Source organism: Hypomesus transpacificus, chromosome 19 (assembly GCF_021917145.1).
Source record: "Hypomesus transpacificus isolate Combined female chromosome 19, fHypTra1, whole genome shotgun sequence".
Lineage (NCBI taxonomy): Eukaryota > Metazoa > Chordata > Actinopteri > Osmeriformes > Osmeridae > Hypomesus > Hypomesus transpacificus.
The window spans coordinates 2,077,382-2,100,540 of NC_061078.1; the positions used below are offsets into that span (position 1 = coordinate 2,077,382).

The window sequence follows — 23,159 nt, forward strand, 5'->3', positions numbered from 1 at the left end:
GTTGAGGGGCAGTTCTATGGGCGCATGTGAAGCCCTCTGTGACATGCTTGCGTGTAAAAAGGGCTATACAAATAAATTTGATTTGATTTGATTTGACAGCACTACATGCTAGTTCAAATAATTCTCGTTTAGAGTTTTTTCCTGTGATATGGTCGGGGATAATAAAACGGCCCAATGTTGCCACCTCTTTACTACTACAGGGGTGAGCGTAGTTAGACCAGGGCTTTGGTCCATCAAATGGGATTACGCTTCTAAAGGAGAAATGAAAGTGATATTCTACAGCTTGGCAGGACCAAGGGCAGCGCTGCTCAGTGAAACATGAATCAGCAGTACTTGTATCCTCCGCTTCACAAAAAATCTTAATACTGAAATAAATAATTACACGCTTATCGTAAACTTGACCAGAGTTCAGCAAGGAGGATACGTATATTGTGGAAAGAACAGGATGTATCCAGTGTTCTTCTGTGCAGTTAGACCCCTATGATACAGCAGGTTTAACACAGCAGTAGGCTGAGTGTGTGTGTTTGTATGTGTGTGTGTGTCAGTGTGTGACAGCAGAGTTTGAATGAGAGGCTCTAAAGAGGGAGTAGGTGACTGGGAGGGGAGGGGGGGGGGGTTGCAGGACGAGCCCACTATAAAAGTCTGTCTAGTCCCGAAAAGCTAAAAGTTAGGTTATACCTGCACTTGGAAGCTAGTCCGACGATGAAATCTGTGCTAGAAAACAGACTAGCAGTTCTACCTGGGCTAGATTTGGAGCTCTGCAGGCGAGGCAGGTTATACATGACAAAGCTACTTGAGTAAAAGCACGACACATTCACAAATAAACATCTACTTTCAAAAAACTACGGTAGCGTACATCTGGTATTGACAGAAGTTTTATATAACAGCACTAGTCTAATTGTCTATACATCCTTTCTGTCCCACTGAATTTGATTTCAATAACAGTGGTGTTGCTGTACCTGTCTCCCCAATTGTGATTACTCTTGTTGTGATGTGCTGGTTTGTTGTTGTGATTTGGTGCGTCTATATAGTTCTGTCTATAATGTGATTTCCTTTGTTTCATTTGAATTCTCAATCACGTTCCCCATGAGAGGGTTTTTGTCTCTTGCCAGACCTTCTTGAAAATAAGAACAGGTTCTTACTTGACTTGCCAGTTAAAATAAAATCCCTAATATGAGCTCATCTTCACTCATTTTAGACATCCATGTCTTCTGCAAAGAAACTCAAGTTTTCCTTAAAGGAGGGGAAGAAAAGATGCAATAAATAAAATATAATAGCGTGATATATATATTCATATTTATATGTATTTATATATGTATAAGTAGTATGGTACAGACAAGGGAGTTCTGTCTTGGCTTGACTGTTCAGAGTGAGAGAAGAGAACATGACAATAGAGGAGAACTGAAGCTAACCCTATGGGCAGAGACTTGACTTCAGCGAGTTACATTCCTATTGGAGAACCGGACTGCTAGAACACTCACAACTACCGAGAACTGAGGGGACAGGCCCAGGCCCAGGGCGTCTGTGCTGAAGGAAAGGGAATGTGGGATAACTGTGAGGAGTGTGGGGGGGGGGGAGGGCACTGGGGGATGTACTGTACAGGACATGTTAGATAGTTTCTGCATTCTCTCTGAGGACTGTGGGCTCTTTTTACACGCGGATGATGGATGACGTGTCAGCGTGTGACGAGAGGACTCACGGCAGTGTGTGTGTGTGTGTGTGAAGGTTTGAACATGAACGCAGGTGTGACTGTGTGTGTGTGTGTGTGCCAGGGTCTAGACGCGAGTGAGAAAGCTGAGGTTGAGCGAGCTGGGGATCTGGATGGTCTCCAGCGCCAGAGAAGAAGGGTTGAAGGGGAAGGTGACAGGGTAGATCATCTTCGTGTCCATCAACAGCTGGGGCGTCTCACACCGGTCCCGCAAACGCGTCTAGTAAGAGGAGATGGAGGACAGCATTTATGACACAGTCTAGTAAGAGGAGATGGAGGACAGCATTTATGAGACATTACGGTTGGAGGAGAGTATAGACTGTATAGATATCACATTATGCACACATGTACATATTCACAGACATATCAAACCAAGTCAGGGCAGTACAGGGTACCTGGATGGTGCGTATGAATGTAACCGACACCCTCTCCTCAAACTCGTTGACCGGAGTGTACAAGTTCAGGACCTTCACAATCTGAGAGAAACACAGACACAAAAAAAGGTCAGGGTTCGAACTCCTCTAGGGAGACACCCCCCCCTGTCTGGTGCCTGGCGACCGATTGGCCGCGGCCTCACCTGGGCGGTGGAAAGGGCGAGGCACATGGAGCAGATGGCCTCGGCGTCCTCGTCGGTCTTCTTCTTGACCTGCAGCAGCTGAGCCGCCTGGATCAGAGGCTCCAGGGTCTCCTTGGCCCCGCACACCATCAGGGACTTGTCTCTCAGCCACTCCTCCAGCTGGCTCACGTTGTACCTGGACACACACACACACACACGCACACACAGACACACCCACCACGCACACACACACACACACACACACACACTTAGTCATTTAGCAGTCGCTCTTATCCAGAGCGATTTACAGTAAGTATAGGGACATTCCCCCGAGGCAAGTAGGGTGAAGTGCCTTGCCCAAGGACACGTGATTTTGCACGGCGGGGAATCGAACCGGCAACCTTCTGATTACTAGCCCGATTCCCTAACCGCTCAACCACCCGACTCCTCGTGTTCAATGTTATGTACGCCCGTAAGAACCCATTCTTACAATAACCACCCACCTCAACCACCCCGACATCTAGCCACCTACGCCCAGCCAACCCAACTACACGCACCCACACCTACCTAACCCTTCCACAACCACCCCATCCATCCATATCCACACCCACCCACCTACGTCCACCCATCCCATCCACACCCACCTAACCCATCCACACCTACCTATCCCATTAACCCCTACCTATCCCATCCATACCTACCTAACCCATCCACACCTACCTAACCCATCCACACCTACCTATCCCATCCACACCTACCTAACCCATCCACACCTACCTAACCCATCCACACCTACCTAACCCATCCACACCTACCTAACCCATCCACACCTACCTAACCCATCCACACCCACCCATCCCCATCCACACCCACCTGATCTGCATGCCCTTGCTCCAGGAACACATGTCCTTGCGCAGCAGCAGGTTGTTGAGGGTGACGGCTCCTATGATGTAGAACTGCTGCTTGACCACCTGCTTGATGAGCTCCGGGTCAGTGCCGTGCTGACACATGATGGAGTGGAAGGCGCTGAGCTGCCGCAGGATGGAGTCCAGGGTGTAGGTGCCCTCGTCCGCGATGCTGGACGTGCGCTTGCGGAGGCCTGTGGGCTTAACCCCCGACACGCCCTGGATGGTCTCGTGTTCCAGCATGCCAGAGACTGTTGGGTCGGTGGGGGGGGGGGGGGGGGTCAAACGCACGCACAACATCAGAACAAGTGCTAAAAAAACCACACACACACACTCGGAAGTATAGAGAAATGATTTCACTTCTCTCTACTAACTAGGAAGTACAGAGAAATCAACATACACACACTAGGTTGTGTAATAAAGCTACAACACACACACACACACCGATCATGGGCTGGAGGATGTTCTCCATGCACTTGATGAGCTGCTGGTAGATCTGGATGGCCAGGTCACTGAGGACCTGCCGGTACTCTGCCAGGTCAAAGTTGGACAGACAGTGCTCGTTCTGCTTCGGGGAGTTGTGCTTCATAAATGACTGGAGAAACACACAAGACAGAGACACGAGGCAGGTTACAGCAGAGGCAGGTTACAACAGAGGCAGGTTACAGCAGAGGCAGGTTACAGCAGAGGCAGGTTACAACAGAGGCAGGTTACAACAGAGGCGAGGTGAGAGGGAAATTCTCCGTGCGTTTGTAGTGTGTCTCACATCGTCCCCGCTGTACTGTTTGAGACAGTGGAGGAAGCGGCAGGTGTTGGACAACCAGAAAGAGACGGTCTCAAAGTCATCCCCCCGTTTCTGGAAGGAAAGAGAAATGGGTTGAGTTTCCAAACAATACCTATTTCAATAAAAGACCTACGAGTGACTCTTCATTATATCAATGGAGCGTCACTGACCTTAACCACACTTTGTCTCCCTCACACTCACACACCCACCCACACACACACACACACCCACACACACTCCCCTTGGTGTAGGGGCCGCACCTTGAGGATCTTCTTGATGCTGTTGATGGTGGAGGTGAGCAGTGTTCGGACCTTCTGGTCGTCGTTGACGTAGTCGGCGTGCCTCAGACACATGAACAGGATGTAGGCCGGCAGGCCCGGGATCAGGTTCACGGCCACGCCACGGGGCTTGAGCTCTGCTCAGCGGAGAGAGGAGGGAGAGAGAGGGGGAGTCAGCCTGGGAACAGCCCTGGGCTGGGGGAGGAGGGGGTCTGGGCTGGGGGGAAGCAGGATGGGTTACTGACCCAGTATGAGGTTCTTGACCAGTTTGAGCTCGTCCTCCTTCTTGTACTCCAGCATGCCCTGGAAGTCCTTCTCCCTGCGAGGGATGTTCACCGGGTGGATCGGCTCGTCCACCATCTGACCTGGGGACACCTGGCCCTCTATCTGACCCGCTGTGGACACACACACACACACACACACACACACATTTGTGATTAAGATTTGATTCATCCCCTGATGGGGACATTTGGGTCACCCCTGCTGTAACAGGTTGCACTCCAAGACGGTGCCAAGACACAATGCCCGCCAGCGCGCACACACACACACACACTTCCCTGGGCTCCACTCTCAATCACATCAGCCCGCACGAACACACCAGCATCACACACTTAAAGTCTTACCGCCCATCTCCCCAATCTTCTTGGAGAAGACCTTGAGCTGTTTCTTGAGTTTGCGGATGGTTTTATCCTGCTTCTCCAGCTGTTCCATCAGATCCTGATGGGGATAGAGGATGAGAGACAGACAGGAAGTAGAAAGAGGTGAGGGAAGCAGTGGATCCTGGTTTTCCAAACACTGTGCTTTTGGAAGCAGACAGAAAGCTCAGATCATAGAGGACTGACACCCCCCAGTGGCAGAGAACAACACAACTACATCATCTGATACAGCTTGTGAAAGCCAGAAAAGATTTGGTGATGGAGACAAAGTATTTTCCCTGCTTCTGGTCCCAGTACTGCCTCAATGGTCCAGGCAGCCTCTCCTGCTCTGGGGGAGGTCCCAACGCTACCCTCACATCCTCAGGAGAATCCATTTTGGGCATGTGGCCTGCTTGGGTCTATAGAGTACTGTAAATATTGTTTAATATTTTTTAGAAGTCATTATAAGTAGTCAGCTAAGCACTTTCTTAATTCTTAGCTATTAATTGATGTATTTATTTATATTTTTCTGAGTAAATGTGGATTCTTCTATAAACTGTGTCTCCATCATTCGGTGCCTTCAGAAAGAAGGAGTCTGATTGAAAGAAGAAGGGTGCTGATTGGCTGCTTGTTTATTAGACGGAAGTGAGGGGTGCAGTTGGTCAGCTGGGGCTTAGGGAAAGGGTGTTCATCCACTGTGGGTTAGAACAGGACACACTGCTGTGGGGAGTTAAGAGATCACATTAAACACTGCTCTGTGAAGCGCACAGACACACACACACACCAGCCTGTGTTAGTGGTCACACACGTGTGCAAGGACATAACATATCTATCTTTGACACACACACACAGGCAGTGCCTTGTCTACATACAACCATCCGCCGTAAAATGATGACCCGGGCCTCGCGGTACTCTGTGGGGTCGTCTGTCTTCAGCACGTCCTGACAGGTGACAGCCACACGGGTGAGTGTGTGACACAGGATGGATACACACACACACACACTCGTACATACACACACTGTAGAGAACCAAAACACACTCAAATGGTGTGCCTATCATTTCTTTGGCAGGATGTCTTCCAGGCGAGCCAAATTGTCATTGGTGTATCAGAGTGATCTCACGCTGCGAGTGTGCGAGTGTTTGTGAGCGTGTGATTCCAAGTGTGAGGGGGGGGGGAGGCCCCGCGATCATGTGCTGTTCAACTGGCTGTTCAAGTGTGAGCCTTCCTGTGGGGAGAGCGACCCTCTGTAGGCTCGGGTGAGATAGAGACGTACCAGGTTCTCGTTGGTGAGGCGCGTGATCTCGTGCTGGAGGCTGGCCTCGATGCGGGCCTCCGGGGGCAGCTGGAGGTTCTGGGCCAGGAGCTGCTGCTGCCGGTTGTTCTCCTCCTTCACGCTCTGCAGCTCACCGCGCAACACCTCCACCTCGTTGTCATAGCTACGCCGCTGCGACTGCAGCTGGGACTCCAGCAACCTGGGGGAGGGGGTGAGGGTGAGGTTGCGAGTGTGCAAGGGGACAGATGTGTGTGAATAAATGATGGTGAAAAGGGTTGTTGAGGGAACGCGAGATGAAAAAGGAGAGAGAGAGAGAGAGACAGAAGGAGACAAATCAGCACCGGGGGTGAGGTGGTCCCAGGGGCACAGCAGGCAAGGACTCTCACGACCGCAGGTCGTCTGTTCTCAGCGGCATGCTGTCAGCCGGTGACACACAGCCCAGTTCCAGCAGACAACAGCACTGCCTCCCCAGCACTGCCTCCCCAGCACTGCCTCCCCAGCACTGCCTCCCCAGCACTGCCTCCCCAGCACTGCCTCCCCAGCACTGCCTCCCCAGCACTGCCTCCCCAGCACTGCCTCCCCCTGGGCTGCGAGTCACCGGCCTCCCTCTCTCCTCTGTGCCTCCTCAGGTCCACAGGGGCTCCAGGCCTCCCCCACCAGGACATGTGCGTATACATGCTGCATGTTGTTGACACACTTTCAGCTGTTTTAGTGGGTGACGGAGGCAGAGAGGAGAGCAAGCAGAGATACAGTGACCTGTAGACTTCACATACAGTATGGGAGTCAAGCAGATCACCGCCTAGGACGTCCATATATTCCTACACACACACACACCAACTACCTGGAGCACGTTAGTAGACAAGTGTCTACTACTAAGACTATGTGTATAACGGTTGCACTGTCTGGACAGAGGGAGAGAAGAAGGAGGAGGAGGTTAGTGGGAGAGGGAGGGGGAAGGACTCTGGGGAGAAAGAGGGAGAGGTAGTCACAGAGACCTAAGTCACCCCTGCGACCTGGCATACACATGCTCGCACAGAGGCCTTTCGGAAAACACGGATAACCTGTTGGTCTCCTTTAACCCTTCATAAACCAGCCACAGCTCTCCGTCCTCATTCAGCCTATGGAAGTCTGGAGTGGGGGATCTGAGCCACACACAGGAACAAAACAAAGAACAAAAGAAAAAGAAAAACAGGCAACATAAAGAGGGGGATGGGGGACACACACACAAGATGGCGTGTGTACAGAGGTGTGTGTGTGTGTGTGTGTGAAGAACAGGTGCTGACAATGTGAGTGCTGTTCAGACTGAGCTCACTGGGTAAAGAGCAGCCCAGTGCTGCTTCGATGTGCTGCTGTGTGTTTGAGCCTGTGCAGCTGCTATGCAGGCCACTGTGTACCTGTATGAAGCACCTGTATGGATTCCGTATTGATTCTAATGTGCACAGCTTAGTGTCAAGGTGTGGATGGACGACACGTGGATGATTGGACAACACAGATATTCAAAGCAAAAGTTGACATAATAGCGGGGAACATCCAAGTCACTAGGAGGAAAGGAACACAAGAAGGAGCACAAATGATGCATGCAGGATTCATGCCAAGTCATTCCATAAGGCTGATTGGCTGCACCCTTCCCGTATCGTGACATCACTTCCTGTACCGCTGACATTGTGGTTCCATGCTGCTGCCATGCAGCGAGGCTGTTTAACCCTTCCACAGCTCAGAGACCAGCACTTGACTCAGCTCTTAAACACAAGCATGCCCACCCAAATAACCCAAACAGCAGTCACAACCACCTGCTAGACTGGCTCCCATTTCTTTGAAATTACATTATTTAATTCATGACACACATCTAAAGACATCGTGTTCTTGAGGTAAACTATTCATTTTAGCATCACTCACTGGACTCTAGGTAACCTACTGAGTCCCTACAAATGCACATAATACTTGGCAGATCATTCCTCATGCTGTTAGAGCAAACTAGCTTGGGTTACAGCTTAGCTTCTTTACCATGCTAGTTAGATGAATGTCACTACATAGGCTGGCCTAGCTTAGCTTAAACACCTATATCAGCCTTCTCTATGGAAGACAAATGTGCCTCTGGTATCCCTCTTACAATAGGTCAGTGTGGCCATGCATGCTCTGCCCCACGATGCATAGGCCACACCTGATTGGTTACCTGAGCTTACTCAGGAGCTCATTGGCTTCCAGCGGCATACGCAAGAACCTGGGTGATCTGCACAGAACAAACAGAGGGGTTCACAACTACACACACACCTCCCAGACACCCCCCCCCCCCACACACACACACACAAGTACCAGTGGAGTTGTGGATAGAGAGGAGAGAGGAGGAGAGAGGTTTAGACAGAGGAAGATGTGAAGAAACAGTGGGGAGTACCTGTTGGTGTCCTTGAGGCCTATGTAAGCCTGTTTGATTTCACCAGAGTCCTTCAACTTGGAAACATCCTCGACATGGTGTACAGGGTCTGTCATGGTCTCCTGAGGCGCACACACACACACGTAAATACATGTATACGTTTGTAATGAGCAATGATAAGGGCAGAGTACTTTAAGTATTTACTCTGTACTTCAGGACATCCTATTGCCATTGTTTGCACTTCTGTTTATAAGCCATTACGATTTGCACTTCTGGTTTGGCTAACTGCTTTTTATTGGCACTAATGTGCACAATGACAATAAAGTTGAATCTAATCTCATGTCAGAATGTCACACTCTGGCATGAAGGCTAATGTTACATAACAGTGCCCCATCACCACAACCACGGGCAGTTACACACACAGCCGTAAAGGTCAACAACATCACGGCTATTGCAGGTTGCCCCTCGCCACTGGTAATGATGTGGCCAGTGATTATTACCGTGACACTGCCCTCTACTGTTCAATGCACCTCATCAGCACCAATTGGTACAGATCATGTGTTAGAACAGGCTTACGGCCACACTGGTTGTACTACATGCAACACTAGACTGGTTAGTGGGGTCTTTCATTTTACTGGTAAGATGGCGAGGCATAGATATACAAATGAAGAGAGATCTAAAATGAATAAACTATCATTTCCAAAGCTTTCAGATAGTCATTCTCAGTACCTTCTCATCCTGAGGGGGAGGGCATGTGTGAGGTGGGAGAGGGCAGGAGAGTTAGAAACACAGTTAGCACAGTAGACAGATCCAAGAACGGTACTTTATGTTAATATACACACAAGAACTGGACAGAAGTGACCCCCATATGAGACCCTCCTGTGCCCCAGGGAGGGAGGACCCATGGAGGGATGACCCAGGGAGGGAGGACCCAGGGAGGGAGGACCCAAGGAGGGTCGACCCAGGGGAGGGAGGACCCAGGGAGGGATGACCCAGGGAGGGAGGACCCAGGGAGGGAGGACCCAGGGAGGGATGACCCAGGGAGGGATGACCCAGGGAGGGAGGACCCAGGGAGGGAGGAATGACCCAGGGAGGGATGACCCAGGGAGGGAGGACCCAGGGGAGGGAGGACCCAGGGAGGGATGACCCAGGGAGGGAGGACCCAGGGAGGGAGGACCCAGGGAGGGAGGACCCAGGGGAGGGATGACCCAGGGAGGGATGACCCAGGGAGGGAGGACCCAGGGGAGGGAGGACCCAGGGAGGGAGGACCCAGGGAGGGAGGACCCAGGGAGGGATGACCCAGGGAGGGATGACCCAGGGGAGGGAGGACCCAGGGAGGGAGGACCCAGGGAGGGATGACCCAGGGAGGGATGACCCAGGGAGGGAGGACCCAGGGAGGGAGGACCCAGGGAGGGAGGACCCAGGGAGGGATGACCCAGGGAGGGATGACCCAGGGAGGGAGGACCCAGGGAGGGATGACCCAGGGAGGGAGGACCCAGGGAGGGATGACCCAGGGAGGGATGACCCAGGGAGGGAGGACCCAGGGAGGGATGACCCAGGGAGGGAGGACCCAGGGAGGGAGGACCCAGGGAGGGAGGACCCAGGGGAGGGATGACCCAGGGAGGGATGACCCAGGGAGGGAGGACCCAGGGGAGGGAGGACCCAGGGAGGGATGACCCAGGGAGGGAGGACCCAGGGAGGGAGGACCCAGGGAGGGAGGACCCAGGGGAGGGATGACCCAGGGAGGGATGACCCAGGGAGGGAGGACCCAGGGGAGGGAGGACCCAGGGAGGGAGGACCCAGGGAGGGAGGACCCAGGGAGGGATGACCCAGGGAGGGATGACCCAGGGGAGGGAGGACCCAGGGAGGGAGGACCCAGGGAGGGATGACCCAGGGAGGGATGACCCAGGGAGGGAGGACCCAGGGAGGGAGGACCCAGGGAGGGAGGACCCAGGGAGGGATGACCCAGGGGAGGGAGGACCGAGACAGGCCCCTACCTTGTGCTGCATGGCCTCCTTCTGGCTGACCAGCTGGGAGCGGAGAATCAGCACCTCCTCCTTGCGCACGTCCAGCTCCTCGCAGGAGGAGTTCAACTGGTCCAGGAGCACTTTGTAGGCCGGGGAACCCGGGGCCCCCGTCCCTGCGCCTGCATTACCAAGAAGGCTCTGCCTCATCTCTGCCAGGTTGTGCTTCAGCTTCTTGTTCTCAGACTCAAGCTCCTGGCGCTGAGGGGGGGAAGAGAAATGGGAACATTGGTACCCTCATGAAAGAGGTACTTCATTCCTCTTACCCACACTATGCATCCTACCTCTCACACACCAGGTAGACCAGATCTCACCCACACTATTAGCACGTGTGATCCTTAATTCAAATGGCTTTACCTTAAGAGACTCGTACTCCAGCTCTGCTCCACGAGCCTTCTTATGCTCCACGTCATCCTGCCATAAAGACAGGTGAGCTGTTATAGTAGAGGACATGTATAGTAACGCAGTGGTGTATTAGTACTGTGGTAGTATTGCAGTGGTACAGTCGTAGTTTAGCAGTACCCTGGCTCTAGCCCGCTGGAACTGGTCCTCCTTGTTTTCCAGCTCGTTGCGAAGCGACTGTTTCTCCTGCTCCAACTCCGTCACGCGCTTCTGCAGCTTCAGAGTCAGAGACGTGTCCATGCCACGGGTCACATCCTGCCAGAACAGGAAGTGATAAAGAAAAAGAAAAAAAAAAGATACCAGTCATAAGAATTTGGATATCACAAAGACGTTTCATGTCAAACTTTAGCCGGCCTGCCTCTTACCTCTGTAGCGCGGGAGCTTTCTTCTGATTCGGCGAACTCTGAGTTGTATGTGCACTCTGATTCGTTGCTGCTGTGAGTGGAGTCTGTTCTCCTGTGGCCAGGCTTGGGGACATTCTAGAAGGAAAACAGGCTGTAAATAAGACATTCTAGAAGGAGAACAGGCTGTAAATAAGACATTCTAGAAGAAAAACAGGCTGTAAATAAGACATTCTAGAAGGAAAACAGGCTGTAAACAAACTGAACAGGCCCTGCTCCCTCCGTACCTGAGCAGCTGTGTGTGTGTGTCTTACCACGGAGAGTGTGATCTCCTCCTTCAGGTCGTCGTATTTCTCTTCCAGGCGTAAGTGTTCTGTCAGAAGGTTCTGGTAGCGCGAGCGTTCCTCGTTCAGATCGCTCTCCAATTGCTGAGTCTCCTCTGCTAGAGCGCGAGTCATTTTCTCTAAAAGAGAGCGAAAGAGAGAGAAATAGAGGGAAGCGAGAGAAAGAGAGAGAAAGCGACAGAAAGTGAGAGTGGGGGTGGAAAAGGGAGCAGGTACGTTTAGAAATATCATATATTGTATACATTTAATATCCTTAAGCTAGCTGGCACATTATAACAGATGTGCACCTGCAAAGACACTTAAGGTTGATGTGATTGGACGTTATGAAAGAAACAGTCAATGCGATTGGTCTTTAGGACATTGTACCTGTCAACTGCTGGCTCTGCTCCTTTAACATTCGGTTCAAATCGTTCTTCTCGTTCTTCAGGAGTCCGTTCTGCTCCTTCAGCTCTGCTACCATCTACACACACACACACACACACACCCACACGTTTTGCTTACCATCAAGAAGTCATCATTTATTTAACAGAACTACTAAATGACTGTCCTGCACACTACTGCCTCTATTCTACCTGACATCTAGGTTTTTCTCAGACAGACACACAGCTCTAGTCTACCTGCGCTCACCTGGGCCAGGGCCATGACCACTCAGCCCGTCATGCACCCCTCCTTCAGCAGACTCCCCAGAGCCCTAAATCATGACATACAGCGTTTCCACAGGAGCAAACCTCCAATGAAATTCTCTCTCTGAGGGACACTATGGGAAACTTTTTCATTCGGGAGCGGAAAAGGTGTCTTATCAGACTTACTAGAAATCCCTCGCCTGTATTTTAATATCTAGATGGAATGGGAGGCAGAGGAGAGGAGAGAGGAGCGGCAAGGAGGAGCATTGGAGAGAAAAGCAGAAAAGATGACAGGCCACGGGAGAAGAAGAGAGAGAGAAAAAGAGGGGAGGAAACGAGGAGAAGAGCAGTAAGGAGAGACACGGGTAGGAGGCGAGGAGGGAGAGAAGGAGCAGAGGACCCACCTTCTCCATCTCGTCCCTGTATTTCTGGGCCCAGTCCTCGATGGTCTTCTTCTCCTTCTGGGTGGTGTGCAGCTCCTTCTTCAGCCTCTCCAGCTCCTCCAGCAGGGTGTTCACGCGGTTGGCGTTGTTCTTGGCCTCCTCCTCGGCGCCGCGCAGACGGGTCAACTCGGTACGCATGCGCTCGCTCTCCACCGCGTGGGAACTCTCCAGACTGTTCAGCCTCTCGCTGACCACACGGCTATCTTTGTTCTAAACCCCGAAAGACAGGAGTTGAGAAGGTATAAAGCCCAAACGATACAAAAGAGACTCCGGTTCCAAAGAAGGGACACACACACACACGGATGACAGTGAGGGACTTCACCTGCTCGTCGATCTTCCTCTGAAGCTGCATGATCTTGTTCTCCATGCCGATGTTGAGCTTCTTGAAGTGCTCCACGGAGCGCGCCTCGATCTTGAGCTTCTTGAGCTGTCGCCTGGCCCCCATCCTCCTGGTGCAGCACTGCAGGTACACGATGGCATGCAGCGAGCGCTTGTACCACTGTCTGGCCAGCCAGCCTCGCACATGCTTCTGGATCAACAGCGCCTTGTGCTCCCGCAGTAACTGCAGAGACAGACACAGACAGAGAGAAAGAGAGAGAGACAGATGGAGCAATAGAAAATAAGAGAGAGGCAGAAAGAGAGAGAGAAAATCGAGATTTTAAGGTGAGTTCTATGAGGACAAATGTCCTCTATCGAATCAGCAAACCTTTCTCTTGGGCTGCATCCTGAGACTATCCTCTAACAGACAAGGACTCAATCAAAGCAGTGAGAGAGACAGATAGATCTAGATAGAGAGAGAGACGAGGGGAAAGAGAGAGAGACACAGCACTAGCAGTGTTTAAAGGTCAGCTGTCCACATCAGAGGGGTCCTACTTCTGACAACACCACATCCGCAGTCCTCACGCTGGACATCCACAGGTTACTCTAACCCTCACCCAGTCACGTGTGTGTGTGTGTGAGACACTCACCCCGGCTCTCCTTCATATCTGGGATGACTCTGCATTATGCCAGGGTTTATTTTAAGACTCAACGACTGACTGACAGGCTCACTGAGCAGAGCTGGCCAAGTCTAGCAAGTGTGTGTTTACGTCTGTCTGTTAAAGAGTGTGTGTGTGTGTGTGTGTGTGTGGAGGGGCTCCTCCTACCCTGCGGTACTTTTGGCGGGCCATGTATGCTCTGAGGATGGTCTGCATGGCCAGGGCAGCTGCCTGCTTCTGTCTGTAGCGTTTCCTCTCCATGTACATCCTCTGGAACTTCTGGATGGTTGTGGCAGCCTGGGTCCGGCGCATGAACTTGGCCAGGCTGGGGGAGGAGAGGAGGGTGGAAGAGAGGAAACAGTAGAATACTTTAAAAGTAGAGTCCGACCCATAAGGATTTTTAAGGCCGATATTGATATCCCACCGTTCAGATTCATCCAATTTAGGACTACATCATCTTTCAGCTCACTAACAGACATGATAGATTCAACCTATTCTCTTCTTACTCGATGTGATTGGCTAAGGGGGAAATGACTGACAGGTGCGCGGTCCACTCACCAGCGGGCCTGGTATCCGCGGGTGAATCTCTGGAGGGTGATGGCGGCGTTCTTCTTGCGGAGGTACTTCTTGCGAGCCAGCCAGCAGCGGATGGTCTTCTGGATGCGTATACAGGCCACACGGAGCTTGTCCGCTCTCAGCTTCTCTAGATAGGCCACCTGGCCAGCTCGGAAGAAGATCTTGGTCTTACCAAACTGATACTTGTCCTGGTCCTGAAGGAGAAGAATGTGGAGGTCTGCGAGATGGCTCTTTTCATTTCAACTGAGAAGCCTCATTGGCCTGGGGCTATTGTTTCCTCACCCTCTCACTCCCCTACATCCCATCCTCACCCTCGTACTCCCCCCTACATCCCAACCTCACCCTCCTACATCCCATGTTCACCCTCGTACTCCCCCCTACATCCCAACCTCACCCTCCTACATCCCATGTTCACCCTCGTACTCCCCCCTACATCCCAACCTCACCCTCCTACATCCCATGTTCACCCTCATACTCCCCCCTACATCCCAACCTCACCCTCCTACATCCCATGTTCACCCTCGTACTCCCCCCTACATCCCAACCTCACCCTCCTACATCCCATCCTCACCCTCGTACTCCCCCCTACATCCCAACCTCACCCTCCTACATCCCATGTTCACCCTCGTACTCCCCCCTACATCCCAACCTCACCCTCCTACATCCCATGTTCACCCTCGTACTCCCCCCTACATCCCAACCTCACCCTCCTACATCCCATGTTCACCCTCGTACTCCCCCCTACATCCCAACCTCACCCTCCTACATCCCATCCTCACCCTCGTACTCCCCCCTACATCCCAACCTCACCCTCGTACATCCCATGTTCACCCTCGTACTCCCCCCTACATCCCAACCTCACCCTCCTACATCCCATGTTCACCCTCGTACTCCCCCTACATCCCAACCTCGGACACCTGCTCCTTACCTCTACCAGCTTCTCCAGGACGTTCCTGCAGGTCATCTTCCTGTCTGCGAGAACGTCTTTCTGCTTCATCAGCACCCGGTAACGACTGAAGAACTCCTGATAGGTCCATCTGAGACACACCCCCAGACACACCCCCAGAGGAGGGTTAGGGTTAGGTGCGTCTCATTTATACAGACAGCATATTGTGTGTGTGTGCTATTTAATGCACAGTGTGTGTGTGTGTGTACCTGGAGGGGAATCCTGCGGCGGAAATGCGGATGGTCTCCAATACTCCGCAGGCTCGGAGTTGCTGCACCGCTCGCTTGGGGTCAAATCTGCACACACCATCCCTCCATCATCAATGCACCCATACAACAGCTAACCACAACCCTCCACTGTCAATACAACGGGTTTTCCTAGAGAAGAAGCCATGCAGACTCACGTGAAAGGGAACTTGAGGTCGTTGGGTTTGATGCAGCGAACATAGTGAGGAGTGGTGGCGTTCAGAGTCTCCATCAAAAGCTGTAGAGAGTTCCGGAACTGTCGAAAGAACAGGACACATATGGGGGGGGGAGTGGGTTAGAATAGCTTTTATCTGCCAGTGCACAGTGACAGCACAGCTGTTCCATCCGGAACAAGGAAGCAGGGCGTCTTGCAGAGATTCCAGGGGCTTCAGTGTCATACCTGGCAGCCCACAGTCTTCTTGTGCTCCTTGCTGGAATGTGCAGCCCGGGTCTTTTCGGGTTTGATGCTGAGGCGCGTGCGACCACCGGGGACAGCCCCCGAGGGACTGGTGGCCTTCTCCTCGCCCTGGAACAGCTCGATCAGGAGGTCAAACTGGGGGCGGTAGCCACAACACAGTCACTCAGGGACCTGGCATGGGGCTGAGGCCCAAGGCCTGGTCAATGAAGCCAGCTAGCTAGAAAGAGAACCTGGGGATTGTAGACTACACTGCCAACTTGAGACCGTCTTGGGGGAAAATATATACTTTTCTTTTGGACTATTTCTTAGAATTGTGGTCTATATGATGTGCTGTAAATATGTATTTGCTAGCCAAGGCTGAAGCCGCAAGTCAGACTATGAGCAGAATAAGGCAGTGAGGAAATGTGTGGGGTTTGGGGATTAACTGCGGACTGAAACAAGCTGAACTGAGTTGTACTGAACTGATCAAGATACTGGATGTGAAACCAGACTTGAAGTGACGTTGACATGGTTTGTTTCAGCACAATACAGGCCAGGTCAACATGACAAGTGTGAAAAGGTTACAGCAGTTCTGGCAATGGAGCAATAACTAAGATTTCAAAATCTAAAACAATAGGCAATTTGTCAAGTACTTACAGAAGTGAAATAATTTGTTTTCAACTCTTGCAGAATTGGAATAAAATGTTAAAGATGACAAATACACAGTGTTGATGATACGGTTGGACAAGAACAGGAGTTAAAAAGGTTTAGAGCGATATGTACATGGTAGAATGGTTAACATCTTTCACAACCGACTGCAAGGTTAATCTGAGGAGGTTAAAATGGTTACACAGCTTCACATATATAATAATGTATGCCACTCTTCCATATATCATTTATCCAATGATTTCATCCAGTGTAATTAAGTGCTTCTCCTCTAATGGCATACATCATGTATATATCCCATCATAGCTCATATTCCTGCAGCACAGACAGCAGTATATGTGAATATAACCAGGGGGTTATATTATGGTGCAGTCCTGCAGGGCCTCTGTCCTCCAGATCAAACCGCCACCATGCTGGTCGTCTCGATGGCGCCCCTAGCACAGCCACACCGCCTCATGCTGGAAAATGGGAAAACTCTGCCTCCTTTTTTATCCTCCCTTATACAGGTTTAATCAATCTGTGATCCTCTTAACCCAAATTTCTTTCTCCTTTTTGTGGTTGTTTAGTGCCCCGCATGCATCCCTTCATCCGACTCCGTCCCACCCTCACCCTGGGTGGTTAGACTGCTGACGGCCCTTTCACCCTCACCCTGGGTGGTTAGACTGCTGACGGCCCTTTCACCCTCACCCTAGGTGGTTAGACTGCTGACGGCCCTTTCACCCTCACCCTGGGTGGTTAGACTGCTGACGGCCCTTTCACCCTCACCCTAGGTGGTTAAACTACCATGAGCCCTTGTGACAGGAAGTGTGAGCAGGAAGTAGAGAAAGAGAGACGGAAGAGGAGAGAGGATTGAGGGAGATGTTGGTCAGCATTGTAAGAATGCCTGCATTTACCTTCTGCTCAGGGGAGAGGGGTTGTCATGATGGAACAAAAACCAAAACATACATGGACAACAGGTGGGACAGACAGCACAATGAGAAAAGCAAAGATTAACCACAACCAAAAGTTTTAATTACATTCCCAAACTGAAATACGAAAAAAGGGATTCAACCCATATCAAAAGGCAAACACGCTACCCGTGCTTAATTAGGAAGATCTGATGGACGAGGGGTGTATGATGGGAAAATAAATAACACACACACCACATGAGAGATGATGTGTTGAGCTTGGCTAGCTATGTTTCTAGAGCTTCATTAGATGCCCAGGAGTCATCATCACTTCTAGACCATTAATGGTTAGTCAGACCGGTGTCCATGACGACAGGCTAATGCTGCCATGGGAGATTCTTACAGTAGAGTTGGACACATGTTTACATGTGTTTCAGTGGATGTGTGTGTGTGTGTTTGTGTGTGCTCGCTTGAATGTGTATGTGTGAGTGAAAGGTAGTGTGTGTGTGTAAGTGTGTGTTTAGCAGACTGTTAGTGGTTAGATTAGACCATGTTTGAACCCTTACCCCACTCTGCTCCTGCAGGAGTCTATAACAGAACAGTCAGAGGGCATAGTGAACATCTGGACCCGCATGCAGCACTGATGATGACCTGTGTGTCACTATAACGTGTATGTGTGTGTGAGTGAGTGAGTGTGTGTGTAGGTAAGTGTACTGTATGTGTACATGCTTATCAGAGGATCAGGATTTAAAGGCTCAGGCCATTTCTCAAGTGGTTGTACAACGTTTATCATCCCCAGGAACAAAACGCACACAGCATGTTTTTTTGTTGCAGAATCAGATGTCCAAAATATGTACGAGCAGCATCAGTATGTGTGTGTTGGGGGGGGGGGGGGGAGACACATGACTGGATGTGCTCACGATGCCACAAAAGGATTTAATGCTGCAGTTTAAGCCAATAACTTAATTGAATGACATGACCACAAATCCCCTAATTTACACAGCGTGGGCATGCGGTGCTCACCCTGCTGAGTCACCATACACAGTCCTGCCTAAGACACCCTAACACAACCCCTTTCTCTCTCTTATCTGCCCTCTCAACGGGGACAGGAGAGAGCACCACCATATTCCTCCTGAACTGCAGAGGGCGCTGTTTCTCCTCCACCTCTTCCCCCCCCCCAAGAGAATGTGTTCCACCTTGCTTCCTGTCAGATGACATCACTGCTGGACTGGGTGGATGAGACGATGACAGGTTGGCGGAGTCGTGTGTGTGTGTGACCCACCTTGCTGGCCTTTAAAACGTTGATCTGCTCCTCGTTCACTGTGTCTTTGTTCTTCGCCAGGAAGCCATCACACTGGTACTCCACCTGACACACACACACACACACACACACACTGAGTATTCTACATACATACATATTTGTCATCTCCCTGTCGTTAATACTTTTAAATTAAGATATGATGAATCAAATCAAATCAAATCAAATCAAAATGAAATGATCTAATCAAAATGAAATGAAAACATGTGTTTGAGCCAATAATCAGAAAAGGCTTCAAGGCCTCTTGAAAACAAGAGGGAGGTTAGGAGAGAGCTTGGAGAAGGACGCCCAGTCCCCCTTTAGGAACTTGATCTAGTCTAAAACCAGCCAGAGCAATCCTGGGTCAGCAGGTTTGCAATCAACATACATCACACTCACACAAATCATACAGCATTACACACACACACACACACACGTTTCGTACACCCTCAGTATATTTGGTTACGAGAGGTGACATTCTGACAGAGAAGTCTCACCCCTTCTCTAGTGCATGATGAACCCTGTCCTCTGAAGTCAAGTTGTGTCTCTCACCCCAGACAAACCCTTCCCCAACAACCACAGAGGAACTGTGTCTACAGGCCCAGGAGGCTACAGGAGGCAGGGCTGTACCCAAAAGGTATCGTAAAGGTACCTTGTCAGCAAAGTGCTGGATGATGAAGGCCTTGTTGGACATGCGGGGCTTCTCAAACAGGCTGCAGGTCTTCAGGTGAGTGTTGTACAGCTTCTGGGCCCACGAGTCGTCAGAACCCTTGGGCATCTGGACCGGGCAAGACACAGAGTCAGGTGAGCAGATGGTCAAAAAATAAGAGCGCTTCCTGTGTGCTTGTGTCTGAGTGTGTTACCTTGCACTCCTCATCCAGCAGGTCCAGGATCCCCATCTTGGACTCGATGAGGTTGATGCACGGCTGGTTATCATAGAAGTCGATCAGAGTCCAGGGGATCTGCTCCCTCATGTACTCCTCCTGCTCCAGCTTAAACACATGCTGTTCACACACGCACACACAGACACGCACGCACAGGGATCAGTTGCATTTGGACTGCTCCTCCAAAACCACAACACAAAATCTATCCCCCCACAGCTCACCATGTTGAACTGCTGCTGGAGCTTCTCATTGGCATAGTTGATACAGAACTGCTCGAAGCTGTTGATCTCAAACGTCTCGAAACTGAGTGCGAGACAAGAGAACAGGCAGTTAAAAACACTCTGATAAAACACCCCTCAGAAGAAGCTGTCCCCGTCCACCCAGGAACCCAGACGCCTACCCGTAGATGTCCAGAACCCCTATGAAGGAGTGTTGCTTCTGGGTGGCATGCAGGGACTTATTGACATGCTCTACTATCCAGTTGAAGAGCTTGGCATAGATGTGCTTGGCCAGGGCGTCGCGGGCGTTGGTGGCCTGCAGCCGGGGGATGGTCTTGATGTAGGTCTCCGTGGCCGTCTTCAGCTTCTTGTGGCACAGCCAATGGGACATGTCCTGGTAGGTCACGCCCACCAGATCGCAGAAAGCCATCAGGTGTTGGTTACTGGGCTGTGGGAAGGACGGAGGGTAACAGACAGTTTGAAGCTCGGTAAAAAAATAAAAAAGCGTCCGCTGAATGAAACGATGTGTGGGGTGCAGGGGGGTGTACAGGGGGGTGTACAGGGGTAACGCATGTCTCCTCACAGGTATGACGCTGCTGTCCGAGTCTCGGTCCTTCACCTCCACGTTGCCCAGATGCAAGATGGCTGCCAGCACCTGGAACAGCCCCATCTGGTAGGACTCATTAATGCCTGCAGGGAGGGAGGGAGGTGAGCCACACGCACACACACACACTTCTCAGTCCCTGGATAATTGTCTGGAACTGTGGGAAATTGAATGACGAAAACACATCCTGTCTCCTAGACACACGCAGCAACAGGCAAACAGATCTCAGATTGTTGTTGGCTGAGCATGAGGCAATCAAGTGACATATCACTGCTGGGTTCTCTTTGGTGACCTTTCTGCTCCACACGGGCGTAAAGAGCAGACTGTCTGTGTGTATCTGTCTGGGAGGCAGGGGACATTTCCTTGCAGTTGAGGTGAAGGATCTTCAGTAGTGACCATCTTGGTGTGCGTGTGTGTGTTCGTGGTCTGTGTGTGTGTGTGTGCCATACCTAGCAGAGTAAAGGCATTGCGGGTGTTGCTCAACTCCTTGGCGTCGTCCACTCCATCGATGACAGGGTTGCGTCCTTGCTTGGTGAACAGGAAGTCATCCGCACTGCCTGGAGGGGGGAGGGGGAGGGCGGAGGGGGGATTGCAAAGAGACAGAGCTTGAGGACAGAAACGGGTCACCATGTCTAGGAGACGGGGACAGTCACACAGTCTGCTGACTGGCCGACACACCTGTCACAGTGGTGACCGGCTCAGATAATGACATGTTTGATTAATGGAGACACGAAACACACTTATTCAAAACACTCACTTGAAAACATTCACACACACACACACACACACACACACAGCCTTAGCCCAAATTTAAGCAACCATAGCCTGTTGCCTGGCAACAGGGGGCCTAATATTACCGTGACAACCCTTCCATTTACCAAGCCTCACTTAATCAGTGCAGCCAGCTGAAAGAAGACACAGACTGGCAGTCTGTGTGTGTGTGTGTGTGTGTGTGTCTCTTGAGGAGCAGGATGAGCAGGTGTGTCTTCTCAGTGGGAGTTTTCTGATAAGGAAAAGCCAGATCAGCTCGATGACAAAGAGACACAGAGACAGGCCAGGAATGCAACATCCAGCCACCAGAACCAGGAAACCACTGAACAATCACACAAAACAGACACAAAAAACCCAGACACTAAGCGCGTTTTAATCCCAGGCTCATGTTACCAAATGCCAGGCTTTGTCAAGACGACTTACTGAGTTTTAACGCCTTTAGCTCGGGCAGGTGGGCAGACGCACACAGCTGGTAGAAGATGTGATAGTTCCTCTCCTCGTCCGCCTGGAAGGACACACACAGTGAACAATCAGTAATGATTACAGAACAATACCTGTCATATCCATTTATCAAATAACTCACTGTCATATCAGTGAGTTATTTGTTTGTACAGTTCAGCTATGACAAATCCCCACACTACCCTGGCAGCATGCAGGAACACATGCACACACACACACACACACACACACACACAAACACGGGGAGGAATGTGACAGAGGCAAACCCTCTTCACATTCCTCATCTGTGGATTTTCAAGGTGTGTGTGTGTGTGTGTGCAGGTGTCACATTTAACTCGACTGATCTAGAGGAGTTTCCCAGCTCCTGTTCCACCTCAATAGAAACCGCACTAGCAGGACACTGAGTAAAGAGACAGGGAGATAACATAGCAGGCTGGGGGGGCCAGGGGAGAATCAAGCCATTGAAGGATTGTCACAGGGCCAACACAGAGACAGGGCCAACATAGGAAAGAGAGAAACCTGGGTGTCTGGAAGAAGGAAGTTAGTGCAGCTCACTTGTCTGGTGTACCGTAAAAGATACCTCAGAATGTACCCGGTCAGACCACATAGCTTTGAGTGTAAGTGAGTAAGCAAATTGTACTGTAGGTCTACCAGCCCTGAGTTAACACTCAATACCATTCTAATCTAGAATGTGACACCTTCACTACAAATCCTCTTTGGTAGTTGTCGCGTTAAGAGAAAGACAAGGAGTGTTTGTTTGGGTCAGATTGTTTGAACAGCTATTGTCTCTGCTCTAGATGAAGATATTTGAAAAGCAATTTGCCAGTAAAAGCAGCATTTCTGAGTCAAGGGCTCGAAATTAACAGCGTATATTTTTTTGTTGAAAATATTTTTCAAACCTTTAGAAACTTTTTTTTTAATCATTTTTTCACCCTTTCTAAACTTTTTTTTAAAACTTTTTTTCCACACACAGTGAAAGGAGAGGAGAGAGGAGGAGAGGGGAGAGGAGACCAGAGAAGCCTAAAACAGAGTAAAGAAAAGCAAAAATATTTTTGAAAAATATAATATTTTCAACCTTTCATAACTTTTTGTAGAAAATATTTTTCAAACATTCAGAAACTTTTTTTGAAAACGTTTCCCCAAACTCTTTTTTTTTTAACCAAGAATTGTGTTAGCCCTTCCATGACACAACCAAGAAAAGTGTGTATTCTATTGTGTATGTATTCACATTGAAATTCAGACATTGATTTGAACCCCACGACTGTATGGATTACTTAAATAGTGTTGCAAATAACCTACACCCATGTCAAAATGCAAACACACAGGAATTTACATTTTGGGACAGGTTAAGTTCAGTTTGGGACGGTTAATTTGAGGAAAAAGTTAGTTGCGAGCCCTGATTAAGTCTCTCTATAGCCAGAGAAACACCAGACTAGAGAAGGACCAGATAGAACATCAGAGTGTGACGTGTGAAAGTCTCCTTTGGTCTCCCTCCGGAAAAGGTTAACCTTTTTGACCTTTTGTCCTCCAAAAAAGCCTGCTTC

The 23,159-nt window shown here is 50.5% G+C and overlaps 1 protein-coding gene across 5 annotated transcripts in view; it reads right to left on the reverse strand.

The window, feature by feature from the left end:
• myo5aa (myosin VAa) overlaps positions 1 to 23,159 on the reverse strand; it is a 35,069-nt gene continuing 11,910 nt past the window's right edge. For 2 of the 5 annotated variants that reach the window (XM_047041812.1, XM_047041811.1), the window contains exons 7-40: positions 21,580 to 21,661; positions 20,835 to 20,942; positions 20,365 to 20,471; positions 19,964 to 20,229; positions 19,785 to 19,866; positions 19,543 to 19,683; positions 19,332 to 19,457; positions 18,665 to 18,748; positions 15,833 to 15,985; positions 15,591 to 15,688; positions 15,397 to 15,483; positions 15,170 to 15,278; positions 14,224 to 14,435; positions 13,834 to 13,990; positions 13,011 to 13,250; positions 12,650 to 12,898; positions 11,989 to 12,082; positions 11,593 to 11,741; positions 11,303 to 11,416; positions 11,058 to 11,192; positions 10,893 to 10,949; positions 10,509 to 10,736; positions 9,241 to 9,249; positions 8,533 to 8,633; positions 6,141 to 6,339; positions 4,855 to 4,948; positions 4,477 to 4,626; positions 4,214 to 4,368; positions 3,936 to 4,025; positions 3,614 to 3,764; positions 3,138 to 3,420; positions 2,286 to 2,460; positions 2,104 to 2,184; positions 1 to 1,928 (exon numbers count right to left, since the gene is read on the reverse strand). In XM_047041812.1, the coding sequence (XP_046897768.1) occupies positions 1,776 to 1,928; positions 2,104 to 2,184; positions 2,286 to 2,460; positions 3,138 to 3,420; positions 3,614 to 3,764; positions 3,936 to 4,025; positions 4,214 to 4,368; positions 4,477 to 4,626; positions 4,855 to 4,948; positions 6,141 to 6,339; positions 8,533 to 8,633; positions 9,241 to 9,249; positions 10,509 to 10,736; positions 10,893 to 10,949; positions 11,058 to 11,192; positions 11,303 to 11,416; positions 11,593 to 11,741; positions 11,989 to 12,082; positions 12,650 to 12,898; positions 13,011 to 13,250; positions 13,834 to 13,990; positions 14,224 to 14,435; positions 15,170 to 15,278; positions 15,397 to 15,483; positions 15,591 to 15,688; positions 15,833 to 15,985; positions 18,665 to 18,748; positions 19,332 to 19,457; positions 19,543 to 19,683; positions 19,785 to 19,866; positions 19,964 to 20,229; positions 20,365 to 20,471; positions 20,835 to 20,942; positions 21,580 to 21,661 (4,719 nt within the window). In that variant the 3' untranslated portion in view covers positions 1 to 1,775. Of the gene's footprint in view, positions 1,929 to 2,103; positions 2,185 to 2,285; positions 2,461 to 3,137; positions 3,421 to 3,613; positions 3,765 to 3,935; positions 4,026 to 4,213; positions 4,369 to 4,476; positions 4,627 to 4,854; positions 4,949 to 5,738; positions 5,808 to 6,140; positions 6,340 to 7,201; positions 7,283 to 8,313; positions 8,371 to 8,532; positions 8,634 to 9,240; positions 9,250 to 10,508; positions 10,737 to 10,892; positions 10,950 to 11,057; positions 11,193 to 11,302; positions 11,417 to 11,592; positions 11,742 to 11,988; positions 12,083 to 12,649; positions 12,899 to 13,010; positions 13,251 to 13,833; positions 13,991 to 14,223; positions 14,436 to 15,169; positions 15,279 to 15,396; positions 15,484 to 15,590; positions 15,689 to 15,832; positions 15,986 to 17,388; positions 17,392 to 18,664; positions 18,749 to 19,331; positions 19,458 to 19,542; positions 19,684 to 19,784; positions 19,867 to 19,963; positions 20,230 to 20,364; positions 20,472 to 20,834; positions 20,943 to 21,579; positions 21,662 to 23,159 lie in introns of all 5 variants that reach the window. The other 3 variants (XM_047041807.1, XM_047041809.1, XM_047041810.1) reach the window with 3 other exon arrangements.